The following is a 23,732-nucleotide window of genomic DNA, read 5'->3' as shown; positions in this document are numbered from 1 at the left end:
CGCTGCCTCCAGGCACGGGCTTGGCCGGCGTGGGCACCTGGCGCCAGCTGGGCCAAAGGCACAAAGGGGCTGCAGCTCCTCTGAGGGTCTCCTTGCCTCAGGGGTGGGGTGAGACACGGGGCGGGTTGTCGCAGCGTTAGAGTGGTCTGCTGGCGTGGGGGCTGCACACCCCTGCGCGGGTGCAATGAGCGTGCGGGCGCTGGGGATGCTGCTCTTCATCCCCGGCGGGAATGCTGCTGCCGATTACACCTCCTGTGCACATGTGTTCCCGAATCCAGGTCAACACGAGCATCGACGACTGGAAAACCACCAGGTGGAAGGATATCAACGTGGAGCAGATGGACATCGAGTGTAAGAAATTTGCTAAAGACATTCGGAGCCTGGATAAGGAGATGAGGAGCTGGGATGCGTTCACAGGGCTGGAGAACAGCGTGAAGAACATGATAACATCCCTGCGTGCCGTGAACGAGCTGCAGAACCCGGCCATCAGGGACCGGCACTGGCAGGAGCTCATGCAGGCTACCAAGGTGCCCCCAGCCCTTCCACCCTCCCCTGGCTCCGACCCCAGACTCGGGAGGCTCCCGAGATTTGCATCCATGTGGGGAAGCATGCAATCTGGTTTAAAAGCTGGCCATACACAAATATTTGTGTGGGGTCTGTAAACGTGGGTGTTGATGAGCTCGTTTGGGCCAGCTGCTCTCCGCGGAGGGGAGTCCGTGTCCCGACGATGTGGGTTCTGCTCCAGGTGAACTTCACCATGTCCAAGGACACAACCCTGGCGGATCTGCTGCAGCTGAACCTGCACAAGTTCGAGGATGAGGTTCATGACATCGTGGACAAAGCCATGAAAGAGGCAGGGATGGAGAAGGTAAACGGGGCTCAGTTCCTACCCGGCTCTGCTGAGAGCCCTGCTCTGATGTGGCTCTGTGGCTGCCAGCACTGGTGTTCCTGCTCCTGGAGGCTGCAATCCCCACCTAGCGTGGCATCCATGGAGCTCGTGCTCCAGAGGAGACGTTCCTGGTGCTGCCTTCCCTTTCCATGGGCTCTGGGACTCGGCACCGCAGAGTCCATCTCGCTTCTCACGCCCCGTCTGCAGGTGCTGAACACCCTGGACGCTACCTGGGCGACGATGCAGTTTGAGCACGAGCCCCACGCCAGGACCGGCATCATGCTGCTCAAGTTGGATGAGGTGCTCATCGAGACGCTGGAGGACAACCAAGTGCAGCTGCAGAACCTGATGACCTCCAAATACCTAGCGTTCTTCCTTCAGGAGGTGTCGGGCTGGCAGCAGAAGCTGTCGACCACCGACTCCGTTATCAGCATCTGGTTTGAGGTGCAGAGGACATGGAGTCACCTGGAAAGCATCTTCATTGGCTCCGAAGACATCCGCAGTCAGCTGCCGGAGGACTCGAAGAATTTTGATGCTATCAATCAGGATTTCAAAGTGCGAAGCCCGTCCCTCCCTGGGCCCCGAGAGCTCGCCGCCGGCTGGGGTAGAGCTGAGGCGCTTCTCTTCCCGCAGAAACTGATGGCCGATGCGGTAAAAACTCCCAATGTGATTGAAGCTACGAACAAGCCTGGTCTCTACGACAAGCTGGAAGCCCTGCAGAAAAGGTGGGGTTTGAGTTGTCCTGGTGAGGCGTTACGGAGAGACCTCCAGCCGGTCGAGGGCCCAAAGGAGAGCTGGAATTCTCCTAAGTGGCGTCTGCCTCAATGCGACGAGGACTTAGCAAGAGTAAAAGCTAACAAGTGGGGATTTTAACCACGGTTTTTCCTCTGTTTTCTGTCAGACTGGCGCTCTGCGAGAAGGCTCTGGCGGAATACCTCGAGACCAAACGACTGGCTTTTCCCAGGTTCTACTTTGTTTCCTCTGCAGACCTGCTCGACATCTTGTCCAACGGCAATGAGCCCGCTGAGGTACGGGCTGGTGGAGGCAGGTCCTCTGTCCCTTACACGCTAACTTGTTACAGCAGCTTTAAGATATTTCTACCCTAACGGACGGAACGCCGTCCCCGGTACCCCTGCTCAGGGATGCGGCGCCCTGAGCCCTGCGGGATGGGGTCCCTGACGCCGCGCCCCTGCTCCCAGGTGTCCCGGCACCTGCCGAAGCTCTTCGACAGCCTGGCTAAACTGAAGTTCCAGATGAGCGCGGACAGAAAGCCCCTGAAGGTCGCCCTGGGGATGTTCAGCAGGGACGAGGAGTACGTGCCCCTCGACGCAGACTGCGACCTGTCCGGCCAGGTCAGCCGAGCTCCGTTGAGCCTCCGCTTGCGGGGAGGGAGACGGGCAGGGTCAGGACGGGACGAGCCTTCTGCTTGCTGTGCGCTAACAGCCTGCCAGTACTGTTAAAGTGCAATAGTGCAGCCTTTCAGCAAAAATAAACCAAAACCAGAAACGGGACCTGCTTTACAGGTGTAGAGCAGCGCCGCAGCTGTACCGGAGTCATCCAACCCCCTCAGCCCCGCAGCCCCCGGGTGGTCGCGGTGTGGTTTTCCTCTCTCCATCAGCTGCCGTGGGAAGCATCCCGCGGGGCCACGCGCCGGGGTCTTGCACGCAGCTTTGTTACGACGCGCAGGGAGAAGCTTGTGCAGCGCTGGGGAGCCGCCTGCACGCTGCCACGGCGTCACGCGGCGAGGAGCCGCAGGTCAGGGTTTGCGGGTGTGCCCTTCTAGGTCGAGGTGTGGCTGAACCGGGTGCTGGCCAGCATGCGCTCCACCCTGCGGCACCTCATCCCCGAGGCTGTGGTCACCTACGAGGAGAAGCCACGGGAGCAGTGGGTGTTCGACTACCCGGCGCAGGTGGGGGCTGCCGCGCGGGGCTGGGCTGGCCGGCGGCTCCGTGAGCGGCGTTTTTCCCTTTACGGCCACGTCCTGTCGCTGTGGTTTGCTGCAGGTTGCTCTGACGTGCACCCAGATCTGGTGGACCACAGAAGTCGGCATTGCCTTCTCCAGGCTGGAGGAAGGCTACGAGAACGCAATGAAGGATTACCACAAAAAGCAGGTTGGCATCCCTCCGACCCCACCTGCCGCCGTCCTGCAGCTGCTCAGCTCCGGAGAGACCTGGCCGGGTCCCGGGAGCCGCCGGGCGGTGGTCAAAGCCTGGTGTCGGTTTTCCGTTCATGGTCTCTTTGCTCCCTCAGGTTGCTCAGCTGAACGCGCTGATTTCCCTGCTCATTGGGAACCTGACTGCGGGAGACAGGATGAAGATCATGACCATCTGTACCATTGACGTCCACGCCAGGGATGTTGTGGACAAAATGGTCCTCGCGAAGGTATTTGTTACAAGAGGATGTCTTTCTGCTTCACTTCTTGGCACTTCTGAGCAAAGATTTCCTGTTCTTTTATTATTTTCCCACACTTCTCAAAGTATCCACGTTGGGTGAGGGAGGTCGGCAGAAGGAACCCACGCGTGAGGTGTCAGGGCTGCCCGGGGAGGGGACGGCAGCGCAGGGTCGGACGAGGCTGGGCTGGGTCTCGTGCGAAGTCGGTCCCGGAGCCGTTTTGCGGGTTCCTGCTGCGCTCAGGGGCAAGGGGCGGGCTGGGCCACGTACAGGGTCGGTCCTCACCGACCCCGGCATTGCACTGGGACCTGTCTGCACACCCCTGTGAGCCATCCCGACGGGCGCTGGGGAACTCGCGGGAGCTGCTGCTCCTTCTCCGCAGGTGGAGAACGCGCAGGCCTTCACCTGGCAGTCCCAGCTCCGGCACCGCTGGGATGAGGGGAAGAAGCACTGCTACGCCAACATCTGCGACGCCCAGCTGCGCTACTCCTACGAGTACCTGGGGAACACCCCCCGGCTGGTCATCACCCCCCTGACGGATCGGTAGGGGCTGGGCTCCCCGCACCTCCCACCGCCCGCGCCCATGACCGCGGCTCCGTGGCCGTGCCGCGCTGCCGGCGCAGCTCAGCCCTGCCGTCTCCCCGCCACAGGTGCTACATCACCCTGACCCAGTCCCTCCACCTCTTCATGGGGGGGGCCCCTGCCGGCCCCGCTGGCACTGGGAAGACGGAGACCACCAAGGACCTGGGCCGGGCGGTGGGCATGATGGTCTACGTCTTTAACTGCTCTGAGCAGATGGACTACAAGGTAGGGCGTGGGGAGCGGGACGGAAGCACCGAGGCAGAGCCAGGACAAGGCGGGGACTGTTTTGGGAGGCGCCACTGCAGCGCACGTGCCCGTGTTTGGCCGCAGCGCCTGTCGCTGATGCCCTGAGGCTGCTCCCCTCTCCCCGGCTCGGCAGCCCGTAAGAAAATTGTGGGTCCAGCCCCCGGTGCCGTCCTGCACCTCTTGCTCCCCGCGCAGCTCTGCCCAGCTCGTGCCCCTGGCACCCGGGGTGGCTGTCACGCTGCAGGGCGTTCTGCCGGGAACAGCACAAACCACGAAAGCAGGAGCGGCTCCCAGCACGCGGGCGTTCGCGAGTCCCCGCGTTGCAGCCTCCGCGGGAGCTCGGTGCCTGAACCCCGTCTCTGGTGCTCTCTCCCCAGTCCTGCGGCAACATCTACAAGGGCCTTGCCCAGACCGGCGCCTGGGGCTGCTTCGACGAATTCAATCGCATTGCTGTGGAGGTTTTGTCCGTGATTGCCGTGCAGGTACCTACAAAACCGGCGGCAGCGCAGTGCCGCAGGGGCTGGACCAGCCTCTGGCATCTCCAGTTCACGTACTGAGCGTTGTCCCAGTTAAACCTGGCTTTCCGAGGGGTGGTCTGCAGCTGTTTCCAGCGTCACGCTGGGAGGCAAACAGAGGGACGCGCGGCGATGCGGAGGCTTTGGCCGTGTTTCAGATCAGTGTGGAGGCTTTGGCCGTGTTTCAGATCACGCAGCCCAGCTGCGTCCCGTCCCGGTGACCCGTCGCCCCCGCCGGCACTGCCATCGCCCCGGGACAGGGTGTCCTGAGCCCGGGCATGGCTGCGCTGCTGCGGCTCCGGCAAGCTCTCGGTGTTATTTCTAGCGTTGCCCATGGCACGACCTCCCCTCCGGGCTCGCTGTCCGCGGGTGGGCGCTGAGGGTGGGCCGGGGACCTAGGGCAGGGCGCGGCGGGGCTGCCAGCACTGACGCCTCCGCTCGCCTGCCAGGTGAAATGTGTTCTGGATGCCATCCGCACCAAGAAGAAAATGTTCAATTTCCTTGGAGAGATGATCACTCTGATCCCGTCGGTTGGGCTGTTCATTACCATGAACCCTGGCTACGCAGGGCGGACGGAGCTGCCGGAGAATTTAAAGGCTCTGTTCAGGTACCCGTGGGCAGATGGGTCAGGGTGTAGCCGGCAGGCGTTACAGCGTGTACCTCTCTGGTATCGCTCACGAGCCCCGTCCATAGCGTGACCTAAGCCTTTGCTGGCGCGAACGAGGACATTGGTGTGCACTGGCGGCCCTGGTGCAAGGGAAGCCTTGCACCGCGGGACAGCCCCGCTCCGAGCCCCCGAGCTGGTCAGAGGCCGGGAGAGCTGGGCTGCCCCGCCGGGAGAGGAGGATGCGCGGGGGGTCCAATTCCACCTTTGGCCAAAATCCGATTGAGAAGTTAAAAAGGGGCGCAAGCGCTGGAAGGGGTGGCCCAGGGCAGCTGTGGATCCCTGTCCCTGGAGGAACTCAAAGTGTGACCAGAGAAGGCGCAGGGCGACCTGACCCAGCTGTGACCTGAGCCCTGCTTGGAGCGGGAGGGTGGGCAGGAGACCTCCAGAGACCCCCGCCGGCACGGGTCGCCGCCCGCCTCGCTGACACTAAGGGCAGATTCTTGCTGGCTGCGGGAGGGCGAGGGGCGCGTGGACGTCGTGCACAGCCCTGCTGACCTGCCGCTGCTCTCCTCCAGGCCCTGCGCCATGGTGGTCCCCGACTTTGAACTGATCTGCGAGATCATGCTTGTTGCAGAAGGCTTTATTGACGCTAAGCTGCTGGCGAGGAAGTTCATCACTCTGTACACACTCTGCAAAGAGCTACTGTCTAAACAGGTGATGTTGGTTCTTTAAGGTGAAAGCCTTAATTCGAATTTCAAACCTGACGGATGATTTAAACGTCTCTCAGCTGGTAGTAGCGTGCTAGCAGGCTTCCTGCGCAGTCCACCTGCGTGAGGGTGCATCACACGGCGTTTCTGCCGTCTGGAAGAAAGCAAGAAATCCAAAAATAGACTGGAATAGAATATATCCAGTTAAGATGCGAGTGAATAGATATTATTCATCTCAGCAGAAGGGATTTACAGTACAAACGTGCTTTCAGGAAGCCAGCCGGCCGTTCCTCGCGTGGCTCCCTTTAAGCCCAGCCTGCCGGGCACGGTGTGGGTAACCCGGCTGTGGGGACAGCGTGCTCCGCTGTAGTGTTGTTTAAAGCAGTTCTCCCACCAAAGTGAAATGTCATACTTTGCTGCCCGTTGGCAGGACCACTACGACTGGGGTCTGCGGGCTATCAAGTCCGTGCTGGTGGTCGCTGGCTCCTTGAAGAGAGGGGACCCCGGCTGCGCCGAGGACCAGGTTCTGATGAGAGCTTTACGAGACTTCAACATCCCCAAGATCGTGACAGATGACTTTCCCGTCTTCATGGGGCTGATCGGAGACCTGTTCCCAACCCTGGATGTCCCCAGGAAGAGGGACCTCAACTTTGAGAAGGTGCGAGCTCGGGCGCGGCACCAGCACCATCCCAGCCCTGGCCGGGTCCAGAGGCTGAAGGTCCACTTGACACTTCTGGGGGCGGCTGGCTCGTCTCCGGGGCCTTGCCGAGGCCGCGATGGCTGCTCGTGGCCAGCGCCCGCTCTCCATCCCAGATCATCAAGCAGTCTGTGCTGGAGCTGAAGCTGCAGGCGGAGGAGAGCTTCGTGCTGAAGGTGGTGCAGCTGGAGGAGCTGCTGCAAGTGAGGCACTCCGTCTTTGTCATCGGCAACGCCGGCTGCGGGAAGTCCCAGGTAGCGGTCAAGCCATCCCCGAGGACACAGCTCCCGTCCTGCCCTGGCCAAGCACATTCCAGGTCCCCCAGCTGCGCAGACCCCCGGCCGCCCCAGCAGCAGGGTCTGGGTAGGGACGGCAGCACAGCCGGCACCCGCGGCCACCCCGGGCCTTCCAGCGCCACACGTGCCAGGCTCAGCCCGTGGAGCTGAGCAAGTTTGGGATGGGGCTGTCCCCGCGCCGGCCAGCACGGCTCAGGGGCTGCCCAGAACGCCCTGGGGAGAGTGGGGAGGAGGGTCTCGGGACGCCCTGTGTGCCACAGGGCTGGCAGGCTCTGGGCTCCCACAGCAGCCTGGCCAAGAGCCAGCACCGCAGATGGAGGTCTTGGAGCCTTCCCAGCGGCTGTCCAGGCCACTCGGCAGCAGATGGGAGCAAGGCGCAGTGCCCCCGGCTGCGGGAAGGGCTGCCCAGGGTGCAGCAGCCGCGGCTGCGCGGTTCCGCTCTCCGCAGGTGCTGAGGTCACTCAACAAGACGTACAAGAACATGAAGCGGAAGCCGGTCACCGTGGACCTCGACCCAAAGGCTGTGACCTGTGATGAGCTGTTTGGGGTTATTCATCCGTCCACGCGAGAGTGGAAGGACGGTGAGACACCAACTTGTGCCAGCCACCTCAGCGGTCGCTTACCCCGGGTGGGACCTGGCACAAACCATCCTTCAGCGGCTGGTGCATAGGCAAATAGCTTCATAAAACGTGAATCTATAAACACTTTGTGATGTGGTGGTGCAATGGGAAGAGCTTTCCTTGGACCTTTTTACTGGAGTGTGAGGGAGGAGGAATGTGTTTCAGGAAAGCACGCAGTCCTGCGTGTTGCTCAGCAAAGCTGCCGTGGGTGGAAAGAGCCGGAAAGGACAAACCCACGTGTCTCTCTGTGGGGCAGGTCTGTTTTCTTCAGCAATGCGCGACCTGGCCAACATCACACACAAGGGGCCCAAGTGGATCATCCTTGACGGAGACATTGACCCCATGTGGATTGAGTCCCTGAACACGGTCATGGATGACAATAAGGTCGGTGCCGTCGCAGCCCAGGAGCTTTGCTCACTCATTGACGCGGGATGATTAGCTTGCATTCATGCCTGGGCCCCAAGATCAGAGCATCCCCTCATGATGGGCTGCTTTCCGCAGGTCCTCACCTTGGCCAGCAACGAGCGCATCCCCCTCAACCCCACCATGCGGCTCCTCTTCGAGATCAGCCACCTGCGGACCGCCACACCAGCGACCGTGTCCCGGGCAGGAATCCTCTACATCAACCCCGCAGACCTGGGCTGGAACCCGTGAGCCTGGGGAGGGAGATGGACGGGACGGGATGGGACAGGACGGGCACTGGCCGCACATGGGCTCACCTGCAGCCGTGCCCACCACCCGCAGCATTGTGATCAGCTGGATTGAGACGCGGACCGTGCAGTCTGAGAAGGCCCATTTGGTGATCCTCTTCGACAAGTACCTGCCGGTGTGCCTAGAGAAGCTCAAGACTGGATTCAAGAAGATCACCCCCGTGCCCGAGATCACGGTGATACAGATGCTGCTGTACCTGCTGGAGTGCCTCCTGACGCCGCAGACCGTCCCGCCGGACTCGCCCCGGGAGCTCTACGAGCTCTACTTCGTCTTCGCCTGCACCTGGGCCTTCGGCGGGGCCATGTTCCAGGACCAGGTACGGCTGCGGAGCCAGCCGCTCGGTGCCTGACGCTCGCCGGAGCCTCCTGCCCGGCTTCGTCCCACAGCCACATCCCTTCGGGAAACACCAGCGTAGCAACATCGGCCAGTTCCTGAGTGTTTCTGTGTTTGGTTCCTCCCAGCTCGTGGATTACCGCCTGAAGTTCAGCCAGTGGTGGGTGAAGGAGTTTAAAACCATCAAGTTTCCTTCTCAGGGGACAATTTTTGACTACTACATTGATCCGGAGACAAAGAAATTCGTTATATGGACTGAAAAAGTGCCGAAGTTCAAACTGGATCCCGAAATCCCATTACAGGTACTCCCACGGGCTCTCTGCATTTGCGCTTTGTTTGTTTATCACCTCACCGTCCTCCTCCAGGCAGTGCTGGGCAGGACCCAGGGCTGGAGCGGCTCGGGATCCGCGCTGGCTCTGCCGTGGCGCTGCGCAGGCTGGTGTTTTAGTAACTGGCATTTCTGCCAGTTCCTATTTTGGTCAGAAAGTGTTTAGAACAACAGAGCACCTCAGACCTTTTGCTTTAGAGAGGGACCAGGTTTGTACGGAGAGAGAGCCTCTTCCATCAGAGCCGCCGGCATTGCCGGGAAAAGCGGGAAGGGCCTCCGGCACCCTGCCCGCTGCTCTTCGGGAAGATCCCGCCTCTGCCCGCGGCTCCGGCAGCAAGCGGCGAGCTCCGGGACTGACGGCGCGATTTCCCCAGGCCTCCATGGTGCACACGACGGAGACCGTTCGCCTGCGCTACTTCATGGACCTGCTGGTGGAGAAGCAGAGGCCGGTGATGCTGGTGGGGAATGCGGGGACGGGAAAATCCGTCCTGATGTGGGACAAGCTCGAAGCGCTCAACGCAGATGAATACCTGGTGCAGTCTGTGCCCTTCAACTTCTACACCACCTCGGCCATGCTGCAGGGTAAGGCTCCGCGCCGGGCTGCGCCGCACAGCCCCGCAGCGCCGTCCCACCGCCCACCTGCTCCTCTCACTGCAGCTGTGCTCGAGAAGCCCCTGGAGAAGAAATCTGGGAGGAACTTCGGCCCACCCGGCACCAAGAGGCTTATCTACTTCATTGACGACGTGAACATGCCAGAGGTGGACAAGTACGGCACGGTGGCCCCGCACACGCTCATCCGGCAGCACATGGACCGCGGGCACTGGTAGGTGCCCGGGCGGCCGCCCCGCTGCGAGGGCTCGGTGACGCTCTGCCGGCAAACCCGTGCCGTGCTGGAGCCTCCCCCGACCCAGTGGGGCCGTGCCCTGCCCGTGCCGCCGCCTGCACCACGCTGCCAGCGGAGCCGAGCCAAACCCCCAGCCCGCCCATTCCCGGAGCTGCGGGGAAGGCTTTGGCAGGGGAACGGGAAAACTCGCTGCTGGTGACTCCAAACCCCATCCCACGCAACACCAGCCCCGCTGCCAGCACTGGCGGGGATCCCCATGCCCAGCAGCACAGCGCGCGGCATAGATGGCGGGGGCGGGAAGAGGTGACGAGTGCCGGCTGCTGCAGGGCCGTCTGGGGCCAGGTGGGGCCACGGGGCGCGGGAAGGGCCCCACGCAGCATCGCCGAGAGCAGTGCCGAGCACGGGGGAAATGGGGATCCCCACTCCTGCATCCCCCGCAACCCCACGGGGTGAGCGGGGTGCAGCCCGGCCGGAGCATCCCGGCCCCGGGGAAAGCGTCGCGGTGCCGATCCCTGCACAGGTACGACAGGAACAAGCTGACCCTGAAGGACATTCACAACTGCCAGTACGTGGCCTGCATGAACCCCACCGCGGGGTCCTTCACCATCGACCCCAGGCTGCAGGTACGCGGGGGCTGGGGGCTGTGCCCCAGAGGGTTGGGACCGGAGCCCAGAGCGGGTGGGATGGGACGGGATGGGACGGGATGAGGTGGGAGACGCAGTGTCGCTGCCTGCATCGGCCCCGGGGCTGAAGCTCCCACCTGAGCGGTTGCCCTTTCTGCAGCGCCACTTCTGCGTCTTCGCCGTGAGCTTCCCGTGCGAGGAGGCGCTGGTGGCGGTGTACAGCACCATCCTCGCGCAGCACCTGGCCCTGCAGAGCATGCCGATGCCTGTCCAGAAGCTGCAGCCCCAGCTGGTAGCGGCAGCGCTGGGTGAGCCCCTGCCGCGCTGGGACGGGGGAAGGCAACGCGCGCCGGTGTTGCGCCCGCTGGCACCGGGACAGTGCCGCACCTCTGCATCGCGGCACGATGCAAACAAAAGCTCCGTTCCTCCTTTTCCCCTGTTCACGCTCAAAATGCAGCATTGCGCCCCTAGAAATCGTCAGCCTAAAACCGCAGGGCTGTCCCGCCTGCCCAGGGTCACGGGGGGAGGGCGAGCCAGGCTCAGGGGTCCCAGCGGAGGCTGCCATGGTCCCTGGGGCCCTGCCGCCCGCTCACCCCCTCTTCCTGCCGACAGCCCTCCACCAGAAGGTCACCTCCACCTTCTTGCCGACGGCCATCAAGTTCCACTACCTCTTCAACCTCCGCGACCTCTCCAACATCTTCCAGGTAGCGGGAGGGCTGTGCTCTCCGAAACACCCCCATTCCTCTCCTTCATCACATCCTTGCGGAGCAGCATGTCCCTGAGAAGTACCACGGCCTCTTCCCAAAGCCAGCCCTTAAACTCAGCTCTGAGTAACGGTGAAATAAACCCCCAGGACTGAGGGGTCCACGTGTTTGTCAGGGTTTGTTGTTCTCCACCCCCGAGTGCCTGAAAAGCCCCGTGGACTTGGTGCGGCTGTGGCTCCACGAAGCTGAGAGGGTGTACGGGGACAAGCTCGTCGATGACAAGGATCAAAAAGGCTTCAAGAAGATACTGGTGGAGACCTGCAGAAAGTTCTTTGACGTAAGTCGTGCTGGAAAATAAGGGAGGGCACTGCCAGGCTGAGCTCCCCAGCACGGGCTCAGCAGCGGCACGGGCAGCGGTGCCCCCGGCTGAGCCCCGCGGCTGAGCCCCGCTCTGGCCTGGCCTCTCCCAGGAGCTCGGCGAAGACCTGCTGTTCACCAAGCCCAACATCTACTGCCACTTCGCCCAGGGCATCGGGGAGCCCAAGTACCTGCCGGTGCCGAGCTGGCCGGCTCTGAACAAGCTGCTGGGGGAAGCCTTGGACAGCTACAACGAGGTGAACGCGGCGATGAGCCTGGTGAGTGCCCCGCCGCCGGCAGCTCCGCGCCAAAGCAGCGCTGGCGCCGCAGAGACGCGGCTGCAGCGTCGCTGTCGCTCGGGACTGTGCGTTACGGGGCTGTTCCTGCTGTGGCTCCGAATGTCAGCCCTTTCCCTCCCGTTTCCTTCAGGTGCTCTTTGAAGATGCCGTGTCCCATATTTGCAGAATCAGTCGCATCTTGGAGTCTCCGCGGGGCAACGCGCTGCTGGTGGGGGTGGGAGGCAGCGGGAAGCAGAGTCTGGCGCGGCTGGCAGCGTACATCAGCAATCTGAACGTGTTTCAGATCACGCTGAGGAAAGGCTACGGCATCCCGGACCTGAAGGTGAGAGCAGCCTTGCTCCCGGCCTCCTGGGCCGGTGCTGAGCCCCGCAACGGCCGCAGAGCCTGGGGTGGGTGCGCGGGGCTCTGCTCGCCTCTCGTCACTGCGTCTGGGCACCACACGCTGGGCTCAGAGGCGCTTTCTGGGCACCCGGGAGCCCTGCCCCGAGCGGCGCGGCGTTTCCCTGGCCAGGGACGGGCAGGAGCCGCTTTGGAGGGAGATGATGGGCTGCTCTTCCCAAAAGCTCCTGCTCTTCCCAAAAGCTCCTTCCCAAAGGCACCCTCCGGGATCCCGAGTCAGCCAGGGGGCACCAGGCTGCACCAAACCGGTCACTTCGGGGAAGAGCCGAGGGCTGGAGGGAGCGGGGTGACGGTTCCTCTCTCCTGCCCCAGCTGGACCTCGCCTCCCAGTACATCAAGGTGGCCGTGAAGAACGTCCCCACCGTGTTCCTGATGACGGACTCCCAGGTTGCTGACGAATCGTTCCTGGTCCTCATCAATGACTTCCTGGCGTCCGGGGAGGTGCCCGGGCTTTTTCAGGACGATGACCTAGAAAACATCATCAGCGCCATGAGGCCCCAAGCCAAGTCGCTTGGACTGCAAGATACAAAGGAAAACTGCTGGAAATTATTTATCGAGAAAGTCAGGCGCCAGTTAAAGGTGGGTGTCCGCCCAGGACGGGGCTTTCGCAGTAACCTGCCTGATCCAAACCTGTTTGCAGACCGGACACAGGACACCGCGGTTTCGTCACACGGTGGGGGTTTGGGCGAATGATCTTTTCAAAGGCTCCCAGCCGAGGGTGCACCCCAGCCCCGGGGCGGAGGGGGGCAGCCCTTCCCACCCGCGCGGGGCACAGCGTGCTCAGCAGCCCCCTCGGCCGCCAGCCAGGGCCGGGCCATGCTGGGCGCGCGCGGGGCCGCCGATGCTGGCAGCGTGCTCGGCCGCTGGCTGCAGCCTCCGAAAGGGCCCCGACCCCGCTGAGAGGCGCAGGATGCGCAACCACAGAGCATCTCCCGCGAGCTGGGAGGGGCGTCAGTGGGCGAGAGGCACAGTCCTGACCTCAGGCAGATGCGGAGCCCGCAGCGATGCTCCTGCTGCCGGCACGGGCTCAGCCCCAGCGGCGGGGACGCCCCGCTCACCCGTGGTGCTCTGCCCCAGGTCGTTCTCTGCTTCTCCCCCGTGGGCTCCACCCTGCGGGTGCGGGCGAGGAGGTTCCCCGCTGTGGTCAACTGCACGGCCATCGACTGGTTCCACGAGTGGCCGGAGGATGCGCTTGTGTCCGTCAGCAGCAGGTTCCTGGAGGAAACGGGGGACATCGAGGTGAGCTGGGACCCCTGGTCCGGCCCCCTCTGGCCCGGGGCTGGGGGAACCGGGCTGCTTTGGGGAATCACCTGCGCCTCTGCTGCTCTCTGTGCTGCTGTGTGCCCAGGGATGGGGGCCTGGCGTGAGCCAGGGGTACTGGGGGCAGTGAGTCAGGGACGGGGTCTGGGGTAAGTCACAGCCGGCTCCAGCGTCGGAGCCTCAGCCCCACACCCCACAGGTGGGGACAAACGTGTCCTCGTTTCCCATTTGTCCCTAAAACACCACAAACCTGGAAGGAGCAGCTTTTCCCCAGTGCAGCATGGGTTAACCCGGGGAGGTTCCCCGGGGGGGGGACTGCAGCCGGGAAAAGCAGAGCTGGGCTTCAGAACCAGCATCGTTAGTGCCGTGGCCACCCGCGTTTCTCAGCCCACGTTGTGCTGTTTCACCACGGCTGCGCAGCGCGGGAGCTCACTGCCTGTGCTCCCGGTGCAGCCCGAGGTGAAGGTCTCCATCAGCCAGTTCATGTCTTACGTCCACATGAGCGTCAAGGAGATGTCCAAGAGCTACCTGGCCACGGAAAGGCGCTACAATTACACCACACCGAAGACCTTCCTGGAGCAGATAAAGCTCTACCAAAACCTGCTGTCGATAAAACGGAGCGAGCTCACCGCCAAGGTTGAGAGGCTGGAGAAGGGGCTGGCGAAGCTGCAGAGCACAGCATCGCAGGTACCTGCCCTCAGCATCACTTACGCATCGCGCCTGCTGTGGGGTCCAGCGCGGGGGGCGAGAGGCGACGCATCCTTGTAGAGCGGTCATGGTGGCCACGATGTCCCCGAGCCGTACCAAGCTGCTGCTGCGAGGCTGGACAGGGCTTGGCCAGATCAGCCCTCTGATCCTCTCTGTTTCTCCCCCCATCAAGGTGGACGACCTGAAAGCCAAGCTGGCAGCCCAGGAGACAGAGCTGAAGCAGAAGAACGAGGATGCGGATAAACTGATCCACGTGGTGGGCGTTGAGACAGAGAAGGTCAGCAGGGAGAAAGCCATTGCTGACGAGGAGGAGCTGAAGGTCCAGGCCATCAACACGGTGTGTGGTGCTGAGCTGGTGCCCACAGCGCCAGGGTCCAGCACGGGATGGGGCAGCACGTGCTCTGGCAGCTCCGTCCGCTCAACCCATCCCGTCCCCTCGCCTCCACAGAACGTGGCCGAGAAGCAGCGTGCCTGCGAGACCGACCTGGCGAAGGCGGAGCCGGCGCTCATAGCCGCGCAGGAGGCCCTCAACACGCTCAACAAGGTGAGTGACGCCCCCGGCTGGTGTGGCGTCCCTGCGCCGGGGCGATGCTCAGCGGCCCTGCCGTCCCTTCCCAGAACAACCTGACAGAGCTGAAGTCCTTCGGGGCCCCACCTCAAGCAGTGGTGAACGTGACGGCAGCTGTGATGGTCCTGACGGCCCCCAACGGCAGGATACCGAAGGACAAGAGCTGGAAGGCAGCGAAGGTCATGATGGGAAAAGTAGACGCTTTCCTTGACTCGCTGAAGAAGTTTGACAAGGAGCACATCCCCGAGGCCTGTCTGAAGGCGTTTCAGTGAGTCCACGGCCAGCTCCTGCCCCTGGCCCAGCCCCCTGCCACCCGGCCGCCCCAGGAGGGACCCTCACCCAGCGAGCGCAGCGGGGCTCGAGGGGCAGGCGTGGGATCCAGGCGTTTGCTCCGCTCTCCCACCCTGCCGCCCGTCGGCAGCCTGAGCCCCGGGGGCAGCAGGACGGGGCCGCGGCAGCCGCAGCACAGTGTCCCAGCGCAGCGCATTCTCCCGGTGCAGGCCCTACCAGTCGGACCCCAGCTTCGATCCGGAGTCCATCATGTCGAAGTCGACCGCCGCCGCGGGTCTGTGCTCCTGGTGCCTGAACATCGTTCGCTTCTACGAGGTGTTCTGCGAGGTGGAGCCCAAGAGGCAGGCGCTGGAGGAGGCCAATGCCGAGCTGGCAGAGGCACAAGAAAAACTCTGTCGCATTAAGAACAAAGTTGCCGTAAGTGCGTGCCCCCCGCAGCCCCCGGCCGGGGCCAGCTGCCCGAGCCAGCCGCTGGTTCCCTTGGCTGGCACCCGCCAGACCCCATCAGCCACCACCACCCCGGCTGCGGGTCCTGTCCAGAGGCCAAAAATGGGTGAGAAATACGCTCATAGCTCACGCAACCTGGAGCCCAGGGGCTGCTGCAGAGCTCCATCGGGTCCGCAGGGCTCTCCGGGCCGAGCAGCGCGGAGCGCGGGGCGCAGGAGGTGGCTGCAGGTTTGTTGTCCTTTGCAGGACTTGAACGCCAACTTGGCAGCTCTCACTGCAGAATTTGAGAAAGCTACAGCTGAAAAAATCAAATGTCAGCAGGAGGCCGACGCAACCAACAGAGTCATCACGCAGGCGAACAGGTACGGTGCGAACGCCGGCTCTGGAGGCGCTGGGACCGGCCCTGCTGCCTGGCATTGCCTGGTGACGGTGACACAGGGGCTGTGGAAGCACCAGAGCCCCCCTCTCCCTCCCAAACGAAAAAATCCTGAGTATGAACGGGGCCAGGCATTCGGGCGGGGGTGCACCACAGAGCCGTGTGCCCCGGGCAGGGCAGCCCCTGCCCCGGCAGAGGGAGATTCGTCCCAGCCGCGTGGGACGGGGCATCACAGCCCAGTCCTCCTCCCGCACAGCAGCCACCTCACCCCACCCCACCCCACCCCACCAGGCTCGTCGGGGGCCTGGCGTCCGAAAACGTGCGCTGGGCTGAGTCGGTAGAGGAGTTCAGAGAGCAGGAGAAGACGCTGTGCGGCGACGTACTGCTGATCTCCGCCTTCGTGTCCTACGTCGGCTACTTCACCAAGAGGTACAGGGCCGAGCTGCTGGAGAAGCGCTGGACCCCCTTCCTCAGCGAGCTGGCGGTGAGTGGCCGCAGGTCCGTCCCGGGGCACCGGGGGCTCCTCCTCCCCACGCCCGCTGGCACCGAGGGGCTCCCGCTCCGCTGCGGCCAGGCGTCCAACGGCCCCTCCTCGGCAGGTGCCCATCCCCATCACCCCGGGGCTGGACCCCCTCGGCCTCCTCACCAACGCCGCCGACGTGGCCGCCTGGAGCAACCAGGGGCTGCCCAGCGACCGCACGTCCATCGAGAATGCCACCATCCTCTGCAACACGCAGCGCTGGCCGCTGGTCGTGGACACCCAGCTCCAGGGCATCAAGTGGATCAAGAACAAATACGGGGAGGAGCTGCGGGCCATCCGCCTGGGCCAGAGGAGGTGGGTTGGGGGCTGCAGGGCGGCTGCAGGGGTCCTGCCGGGGCACAGCGGCCGCAGGGCACACGCGCACGCTCGCCCCACACCGCGCCTCCTCCGCTCTCGGCCGCAGCTACCTGGAGACCATCGAGCAGGCGGTTTCCGAGGGACAGACGCTGCTGATCGAGGACGTCGGCGAGACGGTGGATCCGGTGCTGGATCATCTGCTGGGCAGGAACACCACCAAGAAGGGCAGGTCAGCACACCTATCCCTGGGGCCAAGGAGCTTCACCTGCTCCGAGCTGCCGCTGCTGCCCTGAAATGCCGACCGACTTACGCCCCTTTGCAGGACAGCAGCTGCGGCCTGATCCTTCCCTGGCCTCTGGCCACATCCCCAGTTTTCTCCCCTGTTTCCCAGGGGGGATACTGGTAGCTGATGTGACGCTTTGGACAGCGTACAGAAATGAATTTGTTTAATGAACAGATACATCAAGATAGGAGACAAAGAAGTGGAGTATCACCCGCGCTTCCGCCTGATTCTGCACACCAAATACTTCAACCCGCACTACAAGCCGGAGGTGCAGGCTCAGTGCACCCTGATCAACTTCCTGGTGACCCGGGAGGGGCTGGAGGACCAGCTCTTGGCTGCTGTGGTGGCCAAAGAGCGGCCGGACCTGGAGACCCTGAAGGTACGGCCCCGGCGGTGGGCGAGGCGGCAGCAGAGCGGCCAGGGGAGCTGCGGCGAGCAGTGAGGTCTCGCGAGAGCTGCGCGAGTCCCGGTCAGAGCCTGCCAACCGCATGGGCGGCTGTGCGTCCACCACGGCCCCGCAGAGCCTGGCGCTGCCACGGGTGCTTCGCCCCGCGGCTGCCAACCCGTCCCGGGGAGGGCCATGGCCACCCTGCTCCTGAACCGGCGCTTGGGTGACAGCACGAGAACCGTGGTCTCTCAGAAGAGAGACCCATAGCCAGCGGACAGGCACCTCAGCCCATCGCCTGGGCTGCAGCTGTAAAGGGAGAGTTTATAACTAGTAGGAGATAAAGCCACAGCCTGTGGCACGCAGCTCCTCAGGGAGCGCCCGATGCCAGAGTTTCGCCATGGTCTCGGGCATGACCCGCGTCTCGGGGATGCTGCTCTTGTAGGCAAACCTCACGAAGAGCCAGAACGAGTTCAAGATCAAGCTGAAGGAGCTGGAGGACTCCCTGCTCACCCGGCTGTCCGCTGCCTCGGGGGATTTCCTGGGGGACACGGCGCTGGTGGAGAACCTGGAGACAACAAAGCGCACAGCCATGGAAATTGAGGAAAAAGTGAGTGAGCTCCCGGAGCTGGCGCTGCGGTGCTGCGGGCAGCGGGAGAGCTCTCCTGGACCGCGCCGGGCACCGGCGCTCAGCGGGAAGCTGGGTGCTGCTTCGGCACCTGGCAGGATCCCGGATAACACCCAGCTTCGTATGCCTCAAGGTGAAAGAAGCTAAAGTCACTGAAGGTCAAATAAACGTCGCTAGAGAAAACTACAGGCCGGTGGCAGAGAGAGCATCCCTGCTGTACTTCATCCTGAGCGACCTCAACAAGATCAACCCCATGTACCAGTTCTCTCTAAAGGTAGACACGGAGCGAGGAGGGCGGTGGTTTGTACGGGCAGGACAGAGTTTGGGGCACCTCAGAGGTCCGGTGTTCCAGCATTTACTGCTCACAGAGCAGCCAGCAGCCCAGGCGCTGAGCTGCCCGCCCGGCTCTTCCGCAGGCATTCAACGGGGTCTTCGAGAAAGCCATTCAGCGCACGGCCCCCGACGACAACATCAAGCAAAGGGTGCTCAACCTGACAGATGAGATCACCTACTCGGTCTATATGTACACCGCCCGGGGACTCTTTGAGAGAGACAAACTCATTTTCCTGGCCCAGGTTGCCTTCCAGGTAACGCGTGGGGCTCTGTGGTACCATACCGTGCATGGGTTTGTTGGCTTGGACAGGCCCTTCTGTTACCTCTTTGCTGCTGCTGGATCCTCGGCAGCTTCTCGCCAGCACGCAGCCCTCGCGCCGAGGCCACGTGTGCCAGGGCCGTTGTGATGCTGCGCTCTCAACTTGCCAGGTCCTGGCCCTCAAGAAAGAAGTGAACCCAGTGGAGCTGGACTTCCTTCTGCGCTTCCCTTCCAAGGCCAACGTCGCTTCCCCCGTGGACTTCCTGCAGCCCCAGGGCTGGGGCGGCATCAAGGTTGGTCCGCACAATCGCCCGCTGTGCCGAGGCGAGGCCAACGCGGCCCCCAGCATGGCAGGCCCGGCGTCAGCTGCAGCGCCTGGGAGGGTCCGCAAAGCCCCCCCATCCCTGCGGCTGGTGAGAGCCAGCACGTCCCGGCCCCTGGGAGTGATTTCCCCGTCTCTGTGGGACCCGAAGGTGCTCTCGGAAATGGAAGCGTTCAGGAACTTGGACAGCGACATTGAGGGCTCAGCAAAGCGATGGAAGAAGTTTGTGGAGTCCGAGGTGCCGGAGAAGGAGGCGTTCCCCAAGGAGTGGAAGCACAAGTCAGCCCTGCAGAAGCTGTGCATGCTGCGGTGCATGCGGCCGGACAGGATGACCTACGCCATCCGGTGCGCCCGCACGCGGCACCATGATCTCCTGGCAAGAGCCCCACGGCGGCACCACGCCAGCTGCGCCCAGGGACCGCAGTTGTTCCTAACTCCTGGTATGGTTTTGTTTTTCCGTAGCAACTTTGTGGAAGAGAAGATGGGGAGCAAGTATGTGGAAGGAAGAAGCAGTGAGCTCGCCAAGGTGTACAAGGAGAGCAGCCCCTCCACGCCGCTCTTCTTCATTCTCTCCCCTGGCGTTGACCCGCTAAAAGACGTGGAGGCCTTGGGTGAGCCGCTGTCCCCTCCTCAGCCGGCACCAGGCCACGAGGGCTGTGTGCTGCCACCAGTTTGGCCAGCGAACGGCCCGAGCTGCGCAGCCCCATCTTCCCGTGAGTACTGACAAAGGCAGCTCACGCCGCGGCGGGTTCCTCCCCTCCCCAGGCAAAAAACTGAACTTCACCATCGACAACGGGAGGATCCACAACGTCTCGCTGGGGCAAGGCCAGGAGGCCGTGGCAGAACAGGCGCTGGCGGTGGCGGCCGCAGAGGGGCACTGGGTCATCCTGCAGGTGGGTGGGGGGCACCCGGGTGCACGGCGGGGTGCTCAGCCCTGCCAGCAGCGGGGCACACGGGGACAAACCGCAGGGCGCTCGGCTCAGGGCGTCCCCCGACGCTACGGCGACACCAGGCATGGCTGCAGCTCGGGGAGCGTCGGCAGCTGTTCCGCTCCCCCCCGGCCCAGTGCCGTTGCAGCTGCACGCGGTGTCCTCAGCGGGGAGGGGACCGGGGCAGCGGCACCGCCTGCAGTGGGAAGGCACTGTGGCACCTGGAGCAGGGGCAGCGGGCAGGGAGGGGGGCGGGGGACTGCCAAATTGGGCAGCTGCTCCCTGTGGAGCCCCAGTAGGAGCTGGGGCAGAACGAGCGATTCCCGAGCAGTACAGGAGTGGCTCCCGTTGCAGAACATCCATCTGGTGGCCCGGTGGCTGGGCACGCTGGAGAAGATGGTGGAGCAGCACAGCCTGGGCAGCCACGCCGAGTACCGGCTGTTCATGAGCGCTGAGCCAGCCGCCAGCCCCGAGACACACATCATCCCGCAGGGACTGCTGGAAAACTCCATCAAAATCACCAACGAGCCACCGACGGGCATGCACGCCAACCTGCACAAAGCCCTCGACCTCTTCACCCAGGTACCCGCACCGCGCCGCACAGAGCCGCGTCTCTGCACCCCTTTGGGTCACCCTGTCCCCGGGGCTCTGGTTTCATGGGCTGAGCGTCTCTGGGGCGTCACTGCGCCAGGAGCACCTCCTCCCGGGGGTGCCCAGAGCCCCCATTCCAGGACGCGATTCAGGGATAACCAGAGCTGCGCGAGGGCTCCCGCAGAAGGGAGGGTGCTGAGTTACTGGTGCCTTTCCCGAGGCTGAACGGCCAGCTGCTGCGGCTCCGTGCCCTGACCAAGCAGCCTCACGTGTCAGCAGGGTGTGCGCCTATGGATTCCTAATTTACTTATAAACAAATGAGTGAAAAAATTAAGCAACTAGAAATCTTTAAAAGATAATTTTATGGGTTTTTATAAACAGCCCTCAGTTCTCCTTCGCCATCGCCCGTTCGTTTTCTTGGCCAGAGGGATGGCCGACAGCGACGTTCACTATTCACTTGCAAACCCACTCTCACTTTTTCCCCACTGCAGGACACACTTGAGATGTGCAGCAAAGAAATCGAGTTCAAATGCATCTTGTTTGCGCTCTGTTACTTCCACGCGGTGGTGGCGGAGCGGCGCAAGTTTGGCACGCAGGGCTGGAACAGATCCTACCCCTTCAACAACGGCGACCTGACCATATCCATTAACGTCCTGTACAACTACCTGGAGGCGAACCCCAAGGTGAGGGGCTTGCGAGGTGACTGCGCCTCTATGCAATACACACTGCGACAACCAGCCTTCTTCAAAAAAATCCATCAGTTTGCTGCATAGCACCTGCGCTTGAGGAAACAGCGGTGCCAGCACAGTTCCCCTCCTCCCCGGGGAGCTGCCGGCAGGCTCTGGCAGGGGAAGGCGCAGAGTCCCCAGTGCGACTCAGCTGGGTGCAAAGTGGGCGTTCAGCACGCGGCTGGGACAAGTGCCTGCTCTGCTGCCTCGCTGCTCGGTTGGGTTTTTTTTAAATATTACTTTCCACCTAAAGGCAAAGCCTGCCCTGAGAACGAAGGTGAAACGGCACGGTGCGCTCTCCTTGCAGGTGCCCTGGGACGATCTCCGGTACCTCTTTGGTGAAATCATGTACGGGGGGCACATCACAGACGACTGGGACCGCCGGCTGTGCCGCACCTACCTGAGCGAATACATCCACGCGGAGATGCTGGATGGGGAAGTGTACTTAGCTCCAGGGTTTCTGATCCCTCCAAGCTTGGATTACAAGGTAAGAAAGCTCAACATTACAATTTGCTGTGGAAAACCACTGCTCTGGATAAATGCACCCTAGTCAGCGTTCCCTCATGCTAACCAACGGGGAATGCAGGGGGAAAAAAGTTTAAATCCTGTGGAAGCATGCAGACTCACTGCAAAAATAATTCCTGTGGCTGGGGTGGTGAGGGAAAAACTTAGGTAAGACATGAGTAACAAACCATCTTGAACAAGCACCGCCAGCTAGCTGTGACGCACCACCTCCAGAAAGTGATGGTGTATTTTCAAGGCTCAGGCAAAATTCACCCTCCTTTGTCTGCACCTGCTAAATAACGCCAGTGCCTGCCCTGCGCTTAGGGGTACCACGAGTACGTCGACGACAATCTGCCACCAGAGAGCCCCTACTTGTACGGCCTTCACCCCAACGCAGAGATTGGCTTCCTGACCGTCACGTCGGACAGGCTTTTACGAACGGTTTTGGAAATGCAGCCCAAAGAATCGGACGCCGGAGGCGGCTCGGGTGTCTCCCGGGAGGAGAAGGCAAGCGCAGCTGTACACCACACGACGAGCGAGGGGCTAGCAGGGGCTAGGTGGGGAGAACAGCTCTGCGCCCACACACAGCGCACAGAATTAGGCCCTGCAGTGATAACTGATCTGGTACCAGCGCAGGGTAGCGCAGACATGCAGGTAGCTAATGCTACGAGCTGTCGGTCTGGAGAAGTGGGGTGCTCACGCGGAACGCCGCAGCCTGCGCTCAGGGGACACGCCTGCCCAGGATTTATTTCAGCATGTTTGCACTTGGTCTCTCTGCGACCAGGCTCTCCCGTTTCAGTAACCCGGCCACACTGGCATTGGTAACGTAACGAACACCAGCAAACGCTTCACTGCTCTGCAGCCGCTGAGCAGGCGGCACGGCTACCGCAGCCCAGGGCCGACAGAGCACAGGGCTGCCCGTTTGTCCCCGTCCCCTCCGCAGCGGCGTCCCCTCAGCCCTGCTCCTGCGCCAGGCTAGACCGCAGGCAGCTACGCAGACCACAGCCCCTTAGCTGCTCTCCTCCAGCACCTCCGAGAAACCCCCGGGGTGGAGAAGGGGCTGAAATGCTGCAGTTTCTTTGTGTTCGCTCCATTTGAACACAGTGCAGTTCCAAGAGCCAGCAGCATTCACAGAGGTTACTCTGTGGTGGGCTTGAGACGTGCCGCTGGCAAACGGTGGCTCACCTGCCATCTCCTCAGCAGCTGGAGCAGGCTTGGGAATTTCCATTCATGAGGGCAACTACTAAAAATACAGCTTTTTTTTTTTTTTTTTTTTTTTTTTAAAAAGTCTTCCTCCTGACTTCTTGTATTTTACACTTGAATTTCACAGCCTCCATGGCTTCAGTTCTTACCTTCCTGGCTACTGAAAAAGAGCTGCAGCTTGTTAAGACCCAAGAGTAGTCAGTAAAAGAATAGAGTACTGGCACCAGAGGAGGGCACAGGGAAAGACGAAGGAAGAAAAAGAAAAACCCTACCGAGTTAATGAACTGTCAGCTTGCAGCACTTTTCCTTCGATAAGAGCAGTTTCCTGGCGTATTCTTCCCAGGTGAAGTCAGTCCTAGACGAGATTATGGAGAAGCTGCCAGAGCCATTCAACATGGCAGAGATCATGGCCAAAGCGGTGGACAAGACCCCGTACGTCGTAGTCGCCTTCCAGGAATGCGAAAGAATGAACATCCTGACCCAGGAAATCAGGCGCTCCCTGAAAGAACTGGACCTGGGCCTGAAGGTAGGCGCTGGGTGGCTGCCTAGAGAGCTCCTCTCCCTGCCAAATGATTTCCCACGATCTGCAAAGGGCTGGTGCTCGTTTCAGACCTTGTCCCGTGCAGAGCACCCCTGCCCGCACAGCCCGCTGTGCCGGGGCAGCCGGGCACCACCAACCTCCTGCTTCAGACCCGCTCTGAGAGCAAATACTTCACTCCTGCTTTCTTCAGACGAAACTGCCCAGACTTTTCTCTTTTTTAAAAAGGGAGAGCTAACGATTACACCAGATATGGAAGAGCTGGCAAACGCTCTGTTCTACGACAGCGTTCCTGAATCCTGGACACGCTACGCCTATCCCTCTCTCCTCAGCTTGGGAGCCTGGTACGCAGACCTGCTGCTTCGGATTAGGGTGAGCACGTTTCCTGCGACA

The 23,732-nt window shown here is 62.2% G+C and overlaps 1 protein-coding gene across 1 annotated transcript in view; it reads left to right on the top strand.

Moving 5' to 3' along the window:
* The window catches only part of DNAH17 (dynein axonemal heavy chain 17), a 34,500-nt gene that overhangs the window by 8,918 nt on the left and 1,850 nt on the right, over positions 1-23,732 (top strand). Inside the window, exons 25-78 of the mRNA XM_086762641.1 lie at positions 279-527; positions 746-868; positions 1,097-1,444; positions 1,523-1,614; positions 1,791-1,917; positions 2,089-2,241; positions 2,673-2,798; positions 2,893-3,000; positions 3,140-3,271; positions 3,663-3,823; positions 3,931-4,087; positions 4,486-4,590; positions 5,073-5,230; positions 5,806-5,944; positions 6,368-6,595; positions 6,751-6,888; positions 7,379-7,511; positions 7,807-7,934; positions 8,052-8,200; positions 8,295-8,577; positions 8,723-8,896; positions 9,297-9,504; positions 9,580-9,745; positions 10,287-10,389; positions 10,550-10,697; positions 11,002-11,093; positions 11,269-11,430; positions 11,564-11,728; positions 11,880-12,071; positions 12,461-12,727; positions 13,226-13,387; positions 13,862-14,095; positions 14,289-14,453; positions 14,565-14,660; positions 14,735-14,952; positions 15,185-15,392; positions 15,669-15,784; positions 16,090-16,282; positions 16,398-16,633; positions 16,743-16,865; positions 17,094-17,298; positions 17,750-17,914; positions 18,066-18,206; positions 18,349-18,519; positions 18,695-18,817; positions 18,998-19,191; positions 19,309-19,457; positions 19,612-19,739; positions 20,130-20,357; positions 20,858-21,049; positions 21,402-21,581; positions 21,923-22,105; positions 23,145-23,327; positions 23,568-23,711. Coding sequence (XP_086618767.1) covers positions 279-527; positions 746-868; positions 1,097-1,444; positions 1,523-1,614; positions 1,791-1,917; positions 2,089-2,241; positions 2,673-2,798; positions 2,893-3,000; positions 3,140-3,271; positions 3,663-3,823; positions 3,931-4,087; positions 4,486-4,590; positions 5,073-5,230; positions 5,806-5,944; positions 6,368-6,595; positions 6,751-6,888; positions 7,379-7,511; positions 7,807-7,934; positions 8,052-8,200; positions 8,295-8,577; positions 8,723-8,896; positions 9,297-9,504; positions 9,580-9,745; positions 10,287-10,389; positions 10,550-10,697; positions 11,002-11,093; positions 11,269-11,430; positions 11,564-11,728; positions 11,880-12,071; positions 12,461-12,727; positions 13,226-13,387; positions 13,862-14,095; positions 14,289-14,453; positions 14,565-14,660; positions 14,735-14,952; positions 15,185-15,392; positions 15,669-15,784; positions 16,090-16,282; positions 16,398-16,633; positions 16,743-16,865; positions 17,094-17,298; positions 17,750-17,914; positions 18,066-18,206; positions 18,349-18,519; positions 18,695-18,817; positions 18,998-19,191; positions 19,309-19,457; positions 19,612-19,739; positions 20,130-20,357; positions 20,858-21,049; positions 21,402-21,581; positions 21,923-22,105; positions 23,145-23,327; positions 23,568-23,711 — 9,051 coding nt within the window. The remainder of the gene's footprint in view (positions 1-278; positions 528-745; positions 869-1,096; positions 1,445-1,522; positions 1,615-1,790; positions 1,918-2,088; positions 2,242-2,672; positions 2,799-2,892; positions 3,001-3,139; positions 3,272-3,662; positions 3,824-3,930; positions 4,088-4,485; positions 4,591-5,072; positions 5,231-5,805; positions 5,945-6,367; positions 6,596-6,750; positions 6,889-7,378; positions 7,512-7,806; positions 7,935-8,051; positions 8,201-8,294; positions 8,578-8,722; positions 8,897-9,296; positions 9,505-9,579; positions 9,746-10,286; positions 10,390-10,549; positions 10,698-11,001; positions 11,094-11,268; positions 11,431-11,563; positions 11,729-11,879; positions 12,072-12,460; positions 12,728-13,225; positions 13,388-13,861; positions 14,096-14,288; positions 14,454-14,564; positions 14,661-14,734; positions 14,953-15,184; positions 15,393-15,668; positions 15,785-16,089; positions 16,283-16,397; positions 16,634-16,742; positions 16,866-17,093; positions 17,299-17,749; positions 17,915-18,065; positions 18,207-18,348; positions 18,520-18,694; positions 18,818-18,997; positions 19,192-19,308; positions 19,458-19,611; positions 19,740-20,129; positions 20,358-20,857; positions 21,050-21,401; positions 21,582-21,922; positions 22,106-23,144; positions 23,328-23,567; positions 23,712-23,732) is intronic.

The sequence above is a fragment of the Chlamydotis macqueenii genome, chromosome 18 (genome assembly GCF_036417535.1).
Source record: "Chlamydotis macqueenii isolate bChlMac1 chromosome 18, bChlMac1.mat, whole genome shotgun sequence".
NCBI classification, from domain to species: domain Eukaryota; kingdom Metazoa; phylum Chordata; class Aves; order Otidiformes; family Otididae; genus Chlamydotis; species Chlamydotis macqueenii.
The sequence above is the reverse complement of the archived record's forward strand: the minus strand, read 5'-3'. Positions and strand labels throughout refer to the sequence as shown.